This window comes from Podarcis muralis, chromosome 14 (assembly GCF_964188315.1).
Source record: "Podarcis muralis chromosome 14, rPodMur119.hap1.1, whole genome shotgun sequence".
Lineage (NCBI taxonomy): Eukaryota > Metazoa > Chordata > Lepidosauria > Squamata > Lacertidae > Podarcis > Podarcis muralis.
Genome location: NC_135668.1, coordinates 55,252,106 through 55,271,300, shown reverse-complemented (window position 1 = coordinate 55,271,300; position 19,195 = coordinate 55,252,106). Strand labels below are relative to the sequence as shown.

The following is a 19,195-nucleotide window of genomic DNA, read 5'->3' as shown; positions in this document are numbered from 1 at the left end:
CTTTCCCCCTGCCCTCCCAGAAGGTCTTCCTTGCTGACCAGGCTCTCAGAAGGTCCAGGGAGGGCCCTGGGTGTGCAGCCCTCTCCCTTGCTTGCTGGGCTCTGGGAAGGAGGCATGAGGGCGCTTCCCTCCCAAGGCCAGGTGAGCAAGGCAGTGCACTCCATTCCAGCCTTGGGGAAGGAGACACAAGGCCAAAGGGTGCCTCCAACAGGCCAGGAAAGAAGAGGCCCCCTTGTTTATCAGGCTGTGGGGAGGTCCTGACAGGGCTCTGGGAGCATCCCTGGGTCCTCCTGCAAGCTTCCCAGAGCATAGGAAGCATCTTTCTGCCTTGTGGAGGGCAGTTCCAGGGGTTCCTGACTTTGCACGATTCTACCTTTGCTCATGGACGCCCAGAGCTGAAACTTCAAATACTAAAGTGTCAGACCAACTGTACTTCCCAGAAATCCATATGTGCTCCAGTGTTGGACCACACAATTTTTGACTCCTTTCCAATGTGTGACATATATGGATTGATACTTTTTCCTTTCTAAAACCAATAAAGCTTCTCCCTTCTTTACTTTTTGATCTATGCCTTGTTTTCTTCTGTCCAGCTTCCCTCTTTCCTGAGGAGCATCTCCTTCAACAACAGTGCTGGGGACTTTATGTCTTTTGATGAGAATGGGGAATTGGCAGCTGGATTTGACGTTATTAACTGGGTTACTTTCCCCAACCAAACCTTCTTGCGAGTGAAAGTAGGAAAGGTAGAACCACAGGAATCGCACAATGTCGACTTGAGCATGGATAAAGAAGCCATCACATTGCACAAAGCATTCAATCAGGTGGGAGTGGACTCTTGTTTTTTCATAAAGGGAACATTTTTATTAATATTAAGACTAAAAATACAAGAATAAGGTCCAATATTCATAACATTCATAAGCCCAGTTAATGCATGAAGTTCTCCTGTCATGCTTAGCTAGGTCACATTAATGTTGGAGGAAAGGGAAAGGGAAGGTCAAGGACACCTGGGTGGTTAGGTCCAGCCAAAGGTGACTGTGGGGTGCAGCGCTCATCTCGCTTTTCAGACTGAGGGAGCCACGTTTATTCGCAGACAGCTTTCCAGGTCATGTGGCCAACAGGACTAAACTGCTACTGGCACAAAGGAACACCGTAACAGAAACTAGAGTGCACGAAACACCATTTACCATCCCGCCACAGCAGACTGGGATGCTTCCGAACTGCTAAGTTGGCAGAATCTGGGAGCTCACCCCATTGAGCACATTCAAACCACCACCCCAATTTCTCAGAAGACAGGAGGAAGATCAGTTACCCATTGGTGCTGAAGGAAGAGTTTTTGTCTTGTAGTGTTTCTCTGAGCCTAATGTATATGTTTCCTATTCTGCCTGCTCTGCCAACTCCCGTTATTTCAGAATCGGTGGTTTTTCACTGTCCTCTTTCTATTCAGTTTCCCTTCTGCTTCACTCCCAATATTAATATTACAATTTACTTATTCATACTTCACCTTTCTGGAATAACAAGAATCTGCCCAATGATCTCGTCTCCTTGGTTCAAACTGTCTTCTTTACCATGCAAAAGGGAGCTTCCTCTTCTCCTCTCTTTCTGGCTAGGTGCTGCCCCTTGGTTTGTGCAATGATCAGTGCCAGCCAGGCTACAGCCGGAAAAAGAAGGAGGGGCGGCCATTTTGTTGCTATGACTGTGCTTCATGTCCAGATGGGATGATTTCAAATCAAACGGGTAGGAGACATCAGCTGCTCTATAATATAAAATGCTTCCTAGTCTATTTCAACAGTTTCCCCTTATTGACAATTCAGTAATCCCAAACAGGACAGCAGTTGCACTCAGATCTGGAAGAAAGAAGACAGACACAAAGAGTGGGGAAACGAGAGCCACAACTTTAACCTTTCCAAAGTAGACCTGTTGAAATTGGCATGTTCTCTGCCTGCTCCCCACCTGCCACAGCTTGTGTAGTCAGAGAAGACTTTCCTAACCCTCCATCCCCATAGTTTTAGGGCTGAGAGCCAGAAACACAAAATCAAATTCTGCTGCTCCAAGATATCACAGCGGACTTCTCACTTTTCAGAAGAGACGACTCTTTGCTCTTACAATGGCACCATTTTAACAGTTTTCAATACTTTACTTCCTAAATTCCTGTTGATTTTATTGATACCACCTATATGGTTTATGTTTTATTTGATTGATACCACCTATATGGTTTACAGTTTGTTCTTTCAATGGCACCATATTAACAGTCGTCAATATGTTGCATCTGAGATTCCTGGTGATTTGATTGATACCACCTATATGGTTTATGAAGAAATAACACCCATTGCATTTTACTGGTTTCCACTGATACTTGTTTCCAAATAATTACTGTCTCAGAATTGTGTTTTGGGATCAGAAGCAATATTTCTTTCAAAGGAAATTTGAACTGCCATTGGAGATGGAGGAATCCATTTCATTACAAAGAATATAACATGCCAGAAGAAAAAGGTTGCCTTGTTTGATGGAACTCATATATCATTCATTTGGTTTTTTTAGATGCGGATTATTGTTTCAAATGCCAAGAAGGTCAATTTCCAAACAAGGACAGAGATCATTGCATTCCCAAGAGACAACATTTTCTTTCCTACGCAGAGCCTTTGGGATTCACATTAGCTGCCTTGGCTCTGCTCTTTGCTCTGGTCACAGCCTTGGTCCTTGGCGTCTTCTCTAAGAACGGGGACACTCCCATTGTCAAAGCCAACAACCGGGACCTCACCTACACTCTGCTCCTTGCCCTCTTGCTCTGCTTCCTCTGCTCCTTGCTCTTCATTGGCCAGCCTCACCCAGTGAGCTGCTCTTTACGACAAACGGCCTTTGGCATCATCTTCTCCATTGCGGTGTCTTGTGTCTTGGCCAAAACCATCACGGTGGTTCTGGCCTTCATGGCCACCAAACCAGGATCCAGGGTGAGGAAATGGGTGGGGAAATCTCTGGCCAACTCTGTTCTTCTGGCTTGCTGCTCACTTCAAGCCAGTATTTGTGCTGTTTGGCTCTGTACGGCTCCTCCCTTCCCAGATGTGGACATGAACTCTCTGGCGGAGGAAATGATCATGGAATGCAATGAAGGCTCTGCCCCCATGTTTTATTGTGTCCTGGGGTACCTGGGATTCCTGGCCAGTGTCAGCTTCACGGTGGCTTTCCTGGCCAGGAAGTTGCCAGACAGTTTCAACGAAGCCAAGTTCATCACTTTCAGCATGTTGGTGTTCTGCAGCGTTTGGCTGTCCTTTGTTCCCTCTTATCTGAGCACCAAAGGAAAGCAGATGGTGGCTGTGGAGATCTTCTGCATCTTGGCCTCCAGTGCAGGCCTGCTCGCTTGCATCTTCTTCCCCAAATTGTACATAATCATCCTGAGGCCCGACTTGAACAGCAAAGACCACTTGATTCTGAGGAGCAAATAGGAGTCAACTTGTGTTGATGCCTTTAATTGTTGCTTTATGAGAAAATGCAGACATTTGTTGGAATAAAACTGGCCAAGGAAATCCCTTGTGTGTCCCAATTCTTATCTTTTCCATACTCCATTTTTTCACCCCCTCTCGTCATTGTCTACTTATATACAGCATTTTTCACAATCTCTGCTGGAAATGGTTGACACAAGATCTAAGACTAAACACAGTAGTACATAAGAACATTGGGAGAACTCGCTAGATCGGGCACAACAAGATCAACTAGATGCAGCAATGGAAAACCCACAAGCCCTCTCCCCTCCTGTGGGTTCAAAGCAACTGGTGTTTTCAGGCATTGCTGCCTCCAACTCTGGCAACACAGCAGAGACATCATTTTTTGAAATATTTATATTTTATTAAGGTGATTTCAGTTAAATGAAATAAAGAGATACAGAAAAAAAGAAGGAAAGGTGAGAGGGACAGAAACAACAACAACAAAGATACGTATAAAAACAAAAAATAAAAATTAAAAATACGATATTCCCATACGTTCTTCTATAAATCGGTATAGTGTTATTGTCCTAGTGCTTATGTAATTGTTAATTTACATAGCCTACTACATTTTGTATAAACTCATTCCATATTTATCCATACAGAGTCTGCACCTGTAAGCAGTCCGCTCATAAATTGCCACTGATGTCATGTCATCAGTCCTTGGATTGAAGGTGTCATACCTTTATTTTTCCAATTCCTCAATGTCAATCTCTTGGCCACCATTCGGGCACAGAAAATCCATTTCCGTTGTCCCGTCAATGGTTTCCATACTGCAAGTATATAGTTCAATGAAATATTCTCCACTGAAAGATTTAACTTTTCCTGCACAGTCATAGTTACACAGCCCAGGACTTTCTCCAGAACTTATTCAGTGCAGAAGACTGTACAGACATATGTTTCAGAGAAGCATTGTCCTCGCCACATCTCCAGCACTGAGCTGTCTTAGCTAGCCCTTCTTAATACAACCGTAAAGGAGTCCAATAAACTCTCAATTTTCTTTTCTGTTGTATTAGTTTTAATTTTAAATCTAATGACACCTTGGGTATTGAGGCTGAAACATTTCCCCACTGTCTGGGCAATACTGAAAGTTCCCATTCTTTATTCCAATCATCTCTTACAGTCTGCATATTGAACTTGTGTATTGTGTATTGTTAATAACTGGCCCGTACGGGCCAGTTGTGTCCGACTCTAGGGTTGTGCACCCATCTCACTTAAGAGGCCAGGGGCCAGCGCTGTCAGGAGACACTTCCAGATCACGTGGCCAGCGTGACGAAGCTGCTCTGGCGAGCCAGCACCAGCGCAGCACACGGAAACGCCGTTTACCTTCCCGCTATAAAGCGGTACCTATTTATCTACTTGCACTTAAGGGTGCTTTCGAACTGCTAGGTGGGCAGAAGCTGGGACCAAACGACGGGAGCTCACCCCGCCGCGGGGATTTGAACCGCCGACCATGCGATCAGCAAGTCCTAGGCGCTGAGGTTTTACCCACAGCGCCACCCGCGTCCCTCTGTATTGTTAATAGATATCTATTAAAAAAAAACTTATTCAAAAATTAAGCAATTACTTTTTATAGGTATTGTTAATAGATATCTATAAAAAAGTAATTCCTTAATTTTTGAATAAGTTGTCCAGTTGTTCCAGTATCTCAGCTGTCTCAGAAGCTGAAAGGCCTGACGGCTCAAACCACACTTGTTAGGAGATGTTGCAATTGAAGATATTGCCATTGGGCTGCAGCTGATAGATGATATTTTTGTCTTAAAACAGCAAAAGTATGAAATTCATCTTCCTCATCTATCAGTTGGTCCATTGTCAATGCACCTACTTCCATCCAATTTTTCCATATCGCCATTTTGTTTGCAATTCTTAGTGTGGGGTTTCCCCACAAAATAAGTTTAGCATGTGAAAATTGATCAAATTTGTTTTTATTAGTCAATATATTCCATATTCTTCTAAGTGATTTGTTTCCAGAGTCACCTGAGATTTCAAATATTTGAAACCTAGTATTGTCCAATCAACCAAAGGTGCTATGTACATATATTCCAGGGTTGCCCACATCGGCCAACAGTGGGATTCCAATATTTAATACTTGACAGTAGGGAAGCATAATGATATAATACCAAATTTGGGATTTTGAAACCGCCTTCTTTAATTTGTAGCTGCATTCTCTGCAAGAATATTCTTGGTGTTGCTGAGCCCCAAAGGCATTTCCTGAACAATGAGTTTTATCTTTTGAAAATATGATCCAGATATAAAAACTGGAAGCCCTTTCGGGATATAATCTGGGAATAATATTCATTCTGACAGCATTCATCCTTCTCCAAAGGATAAGGTTTAATGGCTCCCACCTATCGATATCTGAGGAAACCTCTTTTATTAATTTATTCATATTAACTGTAACTAACTGTGTTATATATCTTGGTATTAACATGCCTACATATTTAATAGATTCAGAACAAACTCCAAATTTATATTCCATGAATGAGTGTGTAAACCAATTTTGACCTATTGGCATCAATTATGGTTTGGACCAAATATCACAATAGCCTGATATTTTACCAAAAGTGTCTATCATTTGCAACAAGATGGGTATACTAGTCTGAGGTTCCAAAATAAACAAAAGTATTGTTAGGCACGTCCTACATAGGAGTAGGACCTTGGTAAAGACACATGCCAGCCTAGCATGCTCTCTCCCTCCTGGTCGATCATTCGGGAGCTTCAAAAGCTTTCTCCAGCCCAAACATCACAGCGACTGATGCCAAGAAGCATCAGCACACTTACGGAACAGCAGAGTTTTAGCGGTTCGCATAACAAAACTCAGTAGCTCAGCATTTTGGCTAATCTACTTTATTTACATATAACACACTCGGAGCATTCTGCCTAGCTCCCTCCTCTTTCTCATCAGACAGCAAAGAGAAAGAACAAAGGACAATAGTCCCACTTCATGGAACACAGTAACACAAGACATCCTGTCTCTGTCACTTCCCACACTGTGGAATGAAAACATACACTGTCATGTGATAGACAACAATCTCATGACTGCAGACACGGAACAGGAATCCGAACAAGTATATTGTCTGCAAATAAAACTAACTTATGTTCAACTAAATTATGACCTGCTCTGTGAATCTAGTCAGGTGCTCTTAAATATTTAAATAACAAAGGTGAAAGTAGACATCCATGTCTGGCAGCAGACATACCATTCACTTTGACTCTAGGTGTGGGTGTCTCGTACACTACTTTGATCCATTCCATAAACACCAAGGGAAATCCAAATTTAATCCAAAGCTAACTCCATATAGTTTTTATAATTGTTATCAAAGGCCTATTTGGCATCTAATGATATGATTACAAACTGATCTTTATTTTTATTTCAGTCAGCCAAATCTACCACTAATCTAATATTATCTGCTGCCTGTCTTGTTTCTGGAAAGCCAGTCTGATCCCTCATGATTACTGCCACAATTAGCTGTTAGATTCTGTTTCCTGGTGTCTTTGGGGTGGCTGAAACTGCAAGGGTCCCAAGGGAAGAGACCTATCCCTAGGATGGGGGTGGGGGTTGCGGGAGAGGAGGACCACCTCCCACCTCTGCATTGGGCCATTGCAGTGAGACGAGCTGGATCCCACCGTAGGCCAAGGCCCCAGCGGAGAGGGCAGCTGCTGATGCAGAAGTCCTTTGGGTCTGGCTCAGGCAGCTGCTTCCCCTAGTGGAAACAGTGCCATCATGGGGGGGGGGGCAAGAACATCTGAAGCCAAGCTGTGCCAAGCCAGGACATGGGGGGGGGGGGTCAACCATGTGGGAGAGGGGAGAGCAGAATGGGAAGGAACTACCCCAGCACTGTGGAGACCAGGCATCAAAGGTTCGGTCCAGCTGGTCTGCTTTAGCAAGATGTTTCCTGCAGGACTGAACTCCCTGCTCTCTGCAGCAAGCTCAGGAGAAGGAGGGGAGTTGCTGTCTTCCTCACACCTTCCCAGCAATAGGTAAAGGTAAAGGACCCCTGAATGGTAAAGTCCAGTCAAAGGCGACTCTGGGGTTGCAGAGCTCATCTTGCTTTCAGGCCGGCGTTTGTCCACAGACAGCTTTCCGGGTCATGTGGCCAGCATGACTAAACCGCTACTGGCACACAGAGGACAGTGACGAGTGCCAGAGTGCATGGAAACACTGTTTACCTTCCCGCCACAGCCGTACCTACCGTATTTTTCGCCCCATAGGACGCACCGCCCTATAGGACGCACCTAGGTTTGGGGGGGGGGGAAATAAAGGGGAAAAAATTATTTCCCCCCCAGGCACGGGGCTGGCGCGGGGGAAGCCCGAGCTTCCCCCGACCCCAGCCCCCAGAACAGCCTGCTATCCGCAAGCCTAGGGAGCCGCGACGGTCTCCCCAGGCTGGCGGACAGCTGCGCAAAGCCCTGGCGCGCTGAAGAGGCTTTGTAATGCAGGCAGCTCTGCGCGACCCTCCGGAGCCCGGCATGGCTTGGCGCCGGGCTCCGGAGGGTTGCGCAGAGCTTCCTGAAGCCTGTATTCGCCCCATAGGACGCACACACATTTCCCCTTCATTTTTGGAGGGGGAAAAGTGCGTCCTATAGGGCGAAAAATACGGTATTTATCTACTTGCACTGGTGTGCTTTCGAACTGCTAGGTTGGCAGAAGCTGGGACAGAGCAATGGGAGTTCACCCCCAGGTTCAAACCACCGACCTTCTGATTGGCAAGCCCAAGAGGCTCAGTGGTTTAGACCACAGCAATAAAAAAGTTTTAAAAACCTAGAGTTAAACATTGGCTCCACGCCCCAAATAGATTTTGGAGCAGATCTGGGTCCAGTGTTCGCCAGGTAGTAGATAAACTAGAGCAGTTATTTTAAAAAATTTTACTTGGAAAGGAACAGTGGTGTTATTAGAAAAAACTGCTCCTTTTTCCCTTGTGGGGTATCCAAGAGCCCATATAGAGTCCTTACGCAGGTTCCCTATCGGTAGGAGAAAATAACAGAGGCCAACCAGAGAATAAAGGTAAAGGACCCCTGACAGTTAAGTCCAGTCACAAACAACTCTGGGGTTGCGGCGCTCATCTCGCTTTACTGGCTGAGGGAGCCGACGTTTGTCTTCAGACAGTTCTTTTGGGTCATGTGGCCAGCAGGCCTAAGCCGCTTCTGGCAAACCAGAGCAGCGCACGGAAACGCCGTTCATCTTCCCGCCGAAGTGGTACCTATTTATCTACTTGCACTTTGACGTGCTTTTGAACTGCTAGGTGGGCAGGAGCAGGGACCGAACAACCAAGAGCCTCAGTGGTTTAGACCACAGAGCCACATGTGTCCTGCCAACCAGAGAATATTGAGAAGCAAAGCTGCTAGTAAGCCTGATCTTTATTAAACTGTTGCAACAGGGTCCTCACTCACCCCACGCAGGAGGGAGGGACATTGGTGCACAAGCTCCTACATAGACTTTTGAAATTGCCCCCCCCCCCCGTAGCCCAAGACCACCACCCCAAAACATCATACATACATCGCAGAAGGGGGCATCTGCAGCAGAAATCCTGTTGGCCAGGATAAGTGATAACGGCCACTTTTAGAAGACATCTGAAGGCAGCCCTGTTTAGGGAAGTTCAGAATGTTTGATAGTTTGTTGTGCTCATTTAAAACCATGTAAAAACATGCTGATTCCTGGACTGCTGGATTTAGAAGGCAATTGGGCCATATCCAGCCCTTAGGTTGCCTACCCATGCATATGTACGGTATTTCTGAAATAGCACAGGAGAGCAATCCTGAAGCCCTTTTGACTCTTTCAGTCTTTCAGTGACCTCAAATATTTCTGTGCAGTAAGGGAGGCAAATGGGGAAAACCTCCCCATTGTCTCTTTGCACACAACTCCGAGTAGGGAAGCTTTTAATTTTTTTTTTTTTAAAAAAAAGTTCTTTTTTATTCGGTTTTTCTTTTGCTTATATTGGTTACAACAATGATTGCATATTTACAGTTTTTGAACCTCCACCAGCACCCCCCACAGTCATCCATTTTTCTTATTTTCCCGCATTTTCTATATAGTATTGCTATTTTACCATTATCTTACTTCTCTCTGATTCTGTCACACAATATACCTTACAGTATTACAAAGTCTCTTTAAACCCCACTAGCGTTGTTTGTTGATCACATATAGTTTCCAGATATGCCGCAAACTTTCCCCAGTCCTCGATGAATCTTTGATCTTTCTGATATCTTATTCTTCCAGTCATTTTGTCCAGTTCTGCGTAATCTACAAGTTTCATCCTCCATTCACTCAAAGTCGGCATTTCCTCCTGTCTCCACCTCTGGGCCATCAATATTCTTGCCGCTGTAACGGCGTATTGGAACAGTTTGTAATCCTGTCTTTTTATCTCTCTTCCTGTTATACCTAACAGGAAGGATTCTGGCTTCTTCACAAATGAGTATTTAAACATCTTTTTCAACTCACAATAAATCAGTTCCCAGAATCCCCTCACCCTCCTGCAGTCCCACCACATATGAAAGAGAGATCCCTCTTTTTCTTTGCATTTCCAGCACCTATTACATGTCTTGTACATCTTTGCTAATTTTACCGGTGTAATGTACCATCTGTACACCATCTTCATTATGTTTTCCTTTAGTGCTGTGCATGCAGTGAATTTCATGTTTTCGTTCCATACCTTTTCCCAATCCTCTAATTGTATACTGTAACCAAAATCTCTGGCCCACTTAATCATGACCGACTTGATCTCCTCGTCCTTTGTTTGCCATTCCAAAAGTATTTTATACATTTTTGAGGTTATCTTGACATCACTGTCAATTATATCTGATTGAAATTTAGACACTTTATCTATATAACCTTTTTCTTTGAGATCTTTGTTAAATAGTGCATTTACCTGGAAATATTGCATCCAATCATGAACCTGGTCCTTAACCTGTTCATATGGCTTCAGTTTCCATTTCTCCCCCTCTTTCACTACCAATTCGCCATATGTTATCCAGTTTGGTCTCATATTGATCTTTTTAACTGACACTGTCTCTAGTGGTGATAACCAGTGCGGGATTTTAAATTCCAGAATATTTTTATACCTTTCCCAGACCTCTATTAATGAGCCCCTAGGGAAGCTTTTAATGTTTAATAGATTACTGTATTTTAATATTCTGTTGGAAGCCACCCAGAGTGGCCGGGGAAACACAGTTAGATGGGCGGGGTATAAATAATAATAATTATTATTATTATTATTATTATTATTATTATTATTACAATTACTATTTCGTGACATCGGCCACAAAATTAAAAGACGCCTGCTTCTTGGGAGAAAAGCAATGACAAACCTAGACAGCATCTTAAAAAGTAGAGACATCACCTTGCCAACAAAGGTCCGTATGGTTAAAGCTATGGTTTTCCCAGTAGTGATGTATGGAAGTGAGAGCTGGACCATCAAGAAGGCTGATCGCCGAAGAATTGATGCTTTTGAATTATGGCGCTGGAGGAGACTCTTGAGAGTCCCATGGACTGCAAGAAGATCAAACCTCTCCATTCTGAAGGAAATCAGCCCTGAGTGCTCACTGGAAGGACAGATCCTGAAGCTGAGGCTCCAAGACTTTGGCCACCTCATGAGAAGAGAAGACTCCCTTGGAAAAGACCCTGATGTTGGGAAAGATGGAGGGCACAAGGAGAAGGGGACGACAGAGGACAAGATGGTTGGACAGTGTTCTCGAAGCTACGAACATGAGTTTGACCAAACTGCGGGAGGCAGAGGAAAACAGATGTGCCTGGCGTGCTCTGGTCCAGGGGGTCACTAAGAGGCGGACACGACTAAACTACAACAACAACATTACTAAAACACTTCCATCGGGAGGAGCTCCACATAAGAACCTCAGGCGAGCCCAGTAGGATCAGGCCACGGGGGGGGGGGGGGGGCTACATTATTGCCTAGGTCAGGCTTTGGTTTTGTGTATACAGTATTTTATAGCAAAAGGGCTACAACCTCCGTTAACCAACACGACTTATTCATCAATCTGAAGCGGGTTTCTTTGCGGGCCCCTTTCCCCTCCCCATAAGGCAGGCCTAGGCAAACTCAGCCCTCCAGATGCTTTTTGGGACTACAACTCCCATGATCCCTAGCTAACAGGACCAGGGGTCAGGGATGATGGGAATTGTAGTCCGAAAACATCTGGAGGGCCGAGTTGGCAGCTGGAGCCGTGAGCTGCAGCTCGCCTGCAGAGAAAAAGGGGTGGGAGACCCTCTGGGTTCTGATTTGGGGGTCCCCCGTGCAGAAACCGAGCAGCCCCCCTGCAGCCCTGGGACTCCCCCTTCTCCCCTCTGGTACCCGGATCCCGGGACCTAGCTGTCAACGTTTCCCTTTTGTAAAGGGAAATTCCCTTATTCCGAATAGGATTCCTCGCAGGAAAAGGGAAAATTTGACAGCTGTGTCCCGGGAGGCAGCACTTGCAGAGGAGAGAGAGCAAGGCCGCCCCGCCCTGGCAGAAAGGGGCGGGGAGGAGGGCGGGGCTTTGGCTCTGGAGGACCCGCCCCTCCCCGCCTTTCTTCCCCGTCCCCTCTAGGAGTCCAGCCCGGCTCATGTTAACCCTTGGCAAGCCAGGCGCGCCTAGTTCACCCCCTCGGAGGCTCCCAAGCAGCCGGAGTCACGTGTCTCGCACCCCCCAGAGAAGGTTCATGGGGGGGGGGTGACCCTCCCTTGGAGTGGCAAAGGGAAGCCCCGTCCAGGAAACCCAGCAGATGAGAGAGGGAAGGGTTCCCCCGGGGCCATCTAGTCCAGCCCCCTCCTGGAAAGCATCCCAGGCAACCTTCCTCTGAGCACACGCAGAGCGCGCCTCGAGCCTCCTGGGCCGGAGGATGGCAGGCAGGCAGCCCGGCAGCCCTTCTCTCGCCCCAAGAGCGCGCCCGCGCGACTCCTCCGCTCGCCGAGATGCGCGTGTGCGGCGGGGATCGGCGCGCTCCCGACTCCGCCGCGGGCACAGCAGGCGGGGGAAGAGACGGTCGTTCCCACGCACGGCCCCCCCCCCATGGGAAGGGCGCCCCTTCGCCCCCAGGATGTGCCGAGAGCCGAATTAGAACTCAGCGCCGGATCAGAACTCCGAAGGCATCCCGATGGCCCCTCGCCGGCTACAGCCTTCGCCTCGGCCAGGAATTGGTCTGCTGGGTCTGGCCAGCGGTGGCCCCTCGAGTCCAGCATCCTGGTCCCACAGGGGTCAGCAGCACACACACACCCCGCCTCACTCCTGGGGGGGAGCTGAAAAGAAGGCCCCTCTGTTTCACATCTGGCAACCCATGTGCCCCTTTGGCTTCACAAATGTTCACGGTCCTCTAGCGCAGGAGTGTCCAAAGTCCAGTATCCTAATGCGGCCCACCAGTCGGTTTAATCTGGCCCCTGTGGCAAAAATCCCCCAAAAAAATATTCAGTCCTAAAAAAAGCTCAACAACTTTGGCCGGCCCCCAGGGCCCTTCACTTCCTCAAATCTGGCCCTCTTTTTAAAAAGTTTGGACACCACTGCTCTAGCAGCTCTGGTGGCTCATTGACCAGAAGGAATGTATTTAGCGATAACCCTGGAAGTGTGGACTCCATTCTGGCCACAGCCTCCTGGTGCATATTGTGCTCACAAGGGAGCCTGTTTCAGGCAGGAGCCAAAGAAAGTGCCTGGAGAAGCTGGGTCAGTGTGCACGGCTTGCGCTGGAGGCTCTACTGGGCGGCGGCAGCCTCTGGTTGTGGGAACAATCATAGAATGGTGGCGTTGGAAGGAACCCAAAGGCCATCTAGTCCGACCCCCTTGCAAGCCAGGAAGCACAATTCAAGCATCCATGGCCGTTTCTACGAATAAGTACACACACAATATTCTGATGTTTCCTTTATTGCGTGCTTATTTGAAAATTTAATTTAAAACATCCTTAAATAGTGCCTAAGAAAACATTCAACAAAGGCCGTCCCACATTCAGTCATTAATCCTTGGTCTAAAATGTTGTCTGAGAAGATTAGTTACTTGCAACGGGTGCAAAGGAGACAATAAACAGCAGATCCACCGCCCAACATCTTCAGAGGAGGGAGGGAATTTGGGTGTTCTGGATTTGGATGTTTGGGGGCGCCTGTGAGGGGCTCATTCTTCCTCCTCCTCCTCTTGCTCTCCCACCTCCAGCTCCCTGGGAGGCACCTGGATGCCCAAGATAGCCTCCACCCGCCAGAGTCTGCTCCGCACTTTCTGCAGCTGCGCCCTCAGCTCCCGGAGGGACCTCAGGCACTCCTGGCATGTCCGAACGTCCCTTTTCCCTGCAGGGGGAAATAAAAAAAAAATTAAGGTCTTACATATATAAGAAATGTTCATAAATGTACCAAGCAAACACATGCGTAAATATATAAACCACATGTCTGAAGCAGCACAGGAAAACAGCCCTGAAACCATTCTGACTCCCAAACTGACCAAATGTTTTCTCTGGAAGGAGGGAGGGGGTCAGGGAGCCTTCCCATTGTCTCAGGAATTGGGAAAACACCATCTCAAAGGAATGGCCGGACTACCAGGAAAGGCAATCAGATAAGGCATTATCAGATAACCTGGCAGACAGGAAAAACAACGTTCAAATTTCTGTTGTAGACCGCCTTTTTCTGTGATGTAGGTATGATGTTTGGGGGGGTGTCTTGGGTTACACCCCTTCTGTGATGTATGTATGATAGATGGAGGGGTGGTCTTGAGCTCCAGGGCAGGGAATTTAAAATGTCCATATAAGTGCAGGCACACCTTTGTTATGGGTCCTCCTCCTTTTCTGCGTGAGAGGGGGCCACCCTGTTGCAACAGATCAATAAAGATCAGGCTTACCAGCTGCTTTCCTTCTCAATATTCTCTGCTTGGCCCCTGTTCTTTTCTCCGACCGATGGAGAACCTACAAAGGACTCTATAAGGGCTCTTGTGTCCCCCATAAGGGAATAAGGGCAGATTTTTCTATATTACAAGGGGAAGAGAGAAGGTGATGGGCTGGTGGATGAGGGCCCCTCCTTGTCCCGGGTGCTCCTGGCCCCTTCCCAGGTTGGGAGGCCAGTTGCTGTGCTTAGAATCATAGAAGCACAGAGTTGGAAGAGACCACAAGGGCCATCGAGTCCAACCCCCTGCCAAGCAGGAAACACCATCAGAGCACTCCTGACATATGGTTGTCAAGCCTCTGCTTAAAGACCTCCAAAGACGGAGACTCCACCACACTCCTTGGCAGCAAATTCCACTGTCGAACAGCTCTTACTGTCAGGAAGTTCTTCCTGATGTTTAGGTGGAATCTTCTTTCTTGTAGTTTGGATCCATTGCTTTTGCAATTGCTGTGGGTCGCTGTGATTTCAATGGATTTTAGGGAATCCGTGGGCATTGAACTTTGAATAACAGAACGTCTGGGACGAGATGGGTTTCTGGCGGCTGCACCTCTGGCTGAAGGGTGTCTGCATACTCGAGGGAGGAAATCAGGCAGTTTGGGGACTGGCTCTGGAAAAGACACAGAGGCTGGACTTGCTCTCTGTGCAAATCCAAAACGGATCGTTTTGGTGATGCACCTGGAACCCTAAAGAGAGGAAGGGGAATCCATTGGAGCATGGGTAGGCAAACTAAGGCCCGGGGGCCAGATGCAGCCCAATGGCCTTCTCAATCCGGCTCACGGAAAGTCCAGGAATCAGCATGTTTTTACATGAGTAGAATGTGTCCTTTTATTTAAAATGCATCTCTGGGTTATTTGTGGGGCATAGGAATTCGTTCTTCTTCTTTTCTTCCAAAATATAGTCTGGCCCCCCAGAAGGTCTGAGGGACAGCGGACTGGCCACCTGCTGAAAACGTTTGCTGACCCCTGCGGAGTGTTAATGCTGGGAGCCCCACCGTCTTCTTCTCAGCCTGAATATACATGCAAAATAAGACTTAGACCACAGAACACACTGCCAGTTTCCAGTAGAACTTCATCCCAAGCAGGGCTGGACTTAGGTTTGATGAGGCCCTAAGCTACTGAAGGTAATGTGGCCCTTTATATGTCCAGCTGTCCTTTGTCAACAACAAATTGTCACTGTTTTTTTTGTGTTGAATATATGCTATATGGTAATTTATGGACCTCATAGGTATCTAAAACCATTTTCACATAACAAAATATGTACATCATAGGAGCCTACACAACACAAAACACTGTTGCTGTATGTAGGTTTTATTTTATTTCTTTTTTATCTTATATTTTGGAAATGTACAGTTAGGTTTTTTTCCCCTTTAAATGTTTTTAGGGCCCCCAAGAGAGTGGGGCCCTAAGCTATAGCTTGTTTATCTTATACATAAATCTGGCACTGATCCCAAAGAAGGCCAAGAAACGCCCTGCTCAGAGCCTGGGGTATTGGCAGTGACAGGATAGTTAGAAAAACGAGCTATGACAAAGCTATTAATGATAAATTAACATGTGCCATTAAGGTAAGGTGGGGAATATGCAGAAGAAATTATTTTCAGGCGATATGGAGGGTGTTTGTAGAATTTGTACTGTTAAAATGGAAAGGGGTCAAACCATCGCAAGAGGTGTTGAAATTTTGGGAGGTTAGATATTTACAACAGAATGGTCTTGGCAGTGCGGTGCACATTTTTATTCTTATTTATGTATGATCATTACTTTGTCAAAGTAAAGAAAAAAGAAAAATGTGCTATAGGGACTATGAGTAGTGAGATAGCTTGCCAAGGAAGGTGTTAATGATCTGAAAGACCATCTCCATTGCTAGGACCTCCTCAGGAGCGAAGTTCTGCAGGGGTGAGGCCGTCTTCCATGGTAGTTCCACTGGCCCTCAGAAGTATGGGGGACTGTGGCCCAGAGGGCAAGAGAGAGTGGGGAGGCAGGGCTTTCTCTGTGGCAGCCCCCACATTGTGGAGCTCCCTCCCTATGGAGATGCACCTGGCGCTTTTGCTGTGGAAGGTTTAATCTCTTTCACCTTAGCCTTCGCCATTTCTGTGGGACTCCTTTGGCTGAAATGTATGCTGTTCTCCACTGGGAACAGTTTTATCTGCATGGCAGGAGTTGGACTGGATGAGTCTCTGGGTTCCTTTCTGACTCTACACCTGTTTTTTTATAACTTTATATTATAGGGCTGTCACCGACCCTGGGGCTTATTTATAAGGAATCTTGTACACAGGACCAAAAGGAAGAGCCACGGGGGGAGCTTCTGTCTGGTACTTACGCTCCTGCAGCTGGTGGGCCTCAATTTCGAGCAAGGTCTCCAACGCTTCTTGCAGGACCCTGAGATCTGGCTGGAGGAGGGGTGGGGAGGGGGGAGGCGGGGAAAGCGGGTGGGGCGGGAGGGAGAAGCTGGAGGTGGTGGGGGTGATGGAGACCACCTCCCCAGAGCTGGAGGCCGAAGTCGACTCCAAAGTGGGCTTCGAAGATGACAGGCTTGGGCCTGGGGAGCTTTGGCAGACACCTGCAAGAAACAGGAGGGTGGGGCAGTGGAAAGCATAAATTTGGCAGGCATGGAAGTCCAGCAGCCCCCAGCATCCACCCGCTTGACCCCCCCTCCCCTGTTTACCATTTTAAGCTGATTTCACACCACAAGAGGAACTTGGAGGCCAGCAAGACAGAAAAGAATGGGGGCCTTTTGTCAGAGCCTGGCCAAGGATGTGTTAAGTATTATTTAATTGTACATTGAAATGGAAAATGGCTCTGTATGTGTATTGCTAAAGGTTTAACATTGGAAAATTCCATTGAGGTCAACTAGAGCTCTCAGAATGCGTAACAGGTTAATGGTTAGCTGCTGATGTATCTCTGCTGCTCTGACATGAGGTGTTTAAGAAAGATCACCTGAGAAAGGTATTCAGTTACAAATCTCCATTTCAGGTGTGTGAGTTAGTCTTTGTTCTTAGGCCACCGGAGAAAAAGTGTGTGCATCATCTCTCTCCAGGAACACAGCCTCCTGCTAAAGTAGTCCGTTTTGTTGGAAACACAGAGCATTGTTTTCAGTTCCAGGTGAAGTAATTTCCTATTTCTAAGATGTTGTTCCTATGCTTGGACAAGCACATTATATTATGCAACTATCTGATGTAACATTATTTGCTTTTTTGTCTGTTTTGAACAAGTTCTGTTAGTAAAGCTTTGGAACCATATTTTTGGACTGGACAGTTTTTATTTCAATAAGATTCTGTTTTTGTTCATCCTATTTATTTGAGGCGAGGGACGTGGGTGGCGCTGTGGGTTAAACCACAGAGCCTAGGGCTTGCCCATCAGAAAGTCGGTGGTTCAAATCCCCGCGATGGGGTGAGCTCCCGTTGCTCGGTCCCTGCTCCTGCCAACCTAGCAGCTCGAAAGCACATCAAAGTGCAAGTAGATAAATAGGTACCGCTCCGGCGGGAAGGTGAACGGCATTTCCGTGCACTGCTTTGGTTTGCCAGAAGCGGCTTAGTCATGCTGGCCACATGACCTGGAAGCTGTACGCCGGCTCCCTCGGCCAATAAAGTGAGATGAGCGCCGCAACCCCAGAGTCGGCCACAACTGGACCTAATGGTCAGGGGTCCCTTTACCCTTTACCTTTATTTGAGTGTTAAAACGTGTGCACCACTTGGTTTGAAATAAACCTTCTAAGTGATTTGCAAAAAACAAAACACCAAAAAATCAAGCTGCAATGTTAACATTGTAAATCAAGAAGGTTAAAATCCATTTGGGAGAAAATTGAAACCCGCAGCCACTTCCGAAGAGGCGCACCAGGGCTGCTGGCTTGACGCTGCAGGCGGACCTCTGTGCGGATGAGCCTCCGGCGGGTGCGGCAGATCTGGAGGCTGGCGGCCCGCAGGGAGCGCGGGAACTGGTGGCAAGCGCTGCGGATCTTCACTTCTGAAATTGGGAAGCGGGAAGGAGAGGAAAGGGATCAGACCCCTGGCAAGAGGGTTCCCCAGCTGGGGGCTGGGGGCCAGGAGGTGCCCCTGTCCAAGACTTACCTGTCTGAAGGTACTGGCCCTGCATCTCCTTGAGGACTTGCAGATGCTTCTGCAGAAGCAACAGGGAAACCCTGGTGGGGTCCAGGAGGGTCTCCGCAGGAGGGCTGGCCATGAGCGGCTTGACCTCCTGCTGTTGGGGCTCTGGATCTGGGGCAGGAGTCGTCGCAGGAGCAGCAGGGAGGGTTTCTGCAGGAAACAAGAAAGGTGACTAGCAAGAAAGAGCAGCTGGCCCAGTTGGCTCAGGCCCTGACCTGCCTCCTCTGCAGCAGCGGTCAGGGTGGTGACGGACAGGGACAGGTTTCCTTGGCAACCCCCCATGGGGCAAACATCCCCAAGCAGAGTCCAGCATGTTGTTGGTGGGGTGGTTTATGAATTTGGGTAGTGATCTGGGTTGCTGGACTAGACACCCCCAGATCCCCACTCACCCCCTTCCTGTGGCTCCTCTTTCGTCTTCGGCAGCCTAGAAGGAGAGAGAAGCAAGGAATGCTCTTTGCAGCAGGAGGGCACCGGAAATGCCCCCCAGGATGCCAAGGGGAATGAGGCACCCCCTTCCTTCTGGCTGTGGGACACACAGCACCCTCCCCAAACGACCCCGGCAGCCCTGGCTAGCTGTGGGTGCCTGTCAGTCTGCCCTTGACCTTCCAAGCGTGGGCAAGGGTCTCCCTGCTGAAGAAACATCCGCCACTTCCGTCCGGGGTCAAACCCTCCTAAATTGGAAGCTGATACTTTCTTATCAAAGGGACATTCCAGGGCACGAAAGAGCCACTCACTTTGCATTGTTTTCAGATCTGCTCCTGTGGAAGGAGAAAGAGGAGGAAAAC

The 19,195-nt window shown here is 47.5% G+C and overlaps 2 protein-coding genes across 2 annotated transcripts; one reads left to right on the top strand and one right to left on the bottom strand.

Moving 5' to 3' along the window:
- The first annotated feature begins 605 nt into the window (after positions 1–605).
- LOC114584723 (vomeronasal type-2 receptor 26-like) lies at positions 606–3,501 on the top strand. Its single transcript, XM_028706773.2, has 3 exons — positions 606–818; positions 1,605–1,731; positions 2,536–3,501. Exons 1-3 carry the CDS (start codon positions 642–644, stop codon positions 3,435–3,437), a joined length of 1,206 nt encoding a protein of 401 aa, XP_028562606.2. The 5' UTR covers positions 606–641; the 3' UTR covers positions 3,438–3,501.
- A 9,805-nt stretch (positions 3,502–13,306) lies between these two features.
- LOC144325500 (uncharacterized) lies at positions 13,307–18,921 on the bottom strand. Its single transcript, XM_077918939.1, has 5 exons — positions 18,800–18,921; positions 18,375–18,560; positions 18,116–18,270; positions 16,628–16,964; positions 13,307–13,729 (listed from the first exon to the last, which is right to left on the bottom strand). Exons 2-5 carry the CDS (start codon positions 18,484–18,486, stop codon positions 13,560–13,562), a joined length of 774 nt encoding a protein of 257 aa, XP_077775065.1. The 5' UTR covers positions 18,487–18,560; positions 18,800–18,921; the 3' UTR covers positions 13,307–13,559.
- Positions 18,922–19,195: the final 274 nt, after the last annotated feature.

Coding starts and splice junctions, on each gene's coding strand:
- LOC114584723 (XM_028706773.2), top strand. CDS start 642: ATGTCTTTTGATGAGAATGGGGAATTGGCAGCTGGATTTGACGTTATT. Junction 819..1,604: donor TGCACAAAGCATTCAATCAG/GTGGGAGTGGAC, acceptor CTTTCTGGCTAG/GTGCTGCCCCTTGGTTTGTG. Junction 1,732..2,535: donor GATGATTTCAAATCAAACGG/GTAGGAGACATC, acceptor TGGTTTTTTTAG/ATGCGGATTATTGTTTCAAA.
- LOC144325500 (XM_077918939.1), bottom strand. CDS start 18,486: ATGGCCAGCCCTCCTGCGGAGACCCTCCTGGACCCCACCAGGGTTTCC. Junction 18,271..18,374: donor GGGCCAGTACCTTCAGACAG/GTAAGTCTTGGA, acceptor TCCCAATTTCAG/AAGTGAAGATCCGCAGCGCT. Junction 16,965..18,115: donor CTCTTCGGAAGTGGCTGCGG/GTTTCAATTTTC, acceptor AATGGTAAACAG/GGGAGGGGGGGTCAAGCGGG.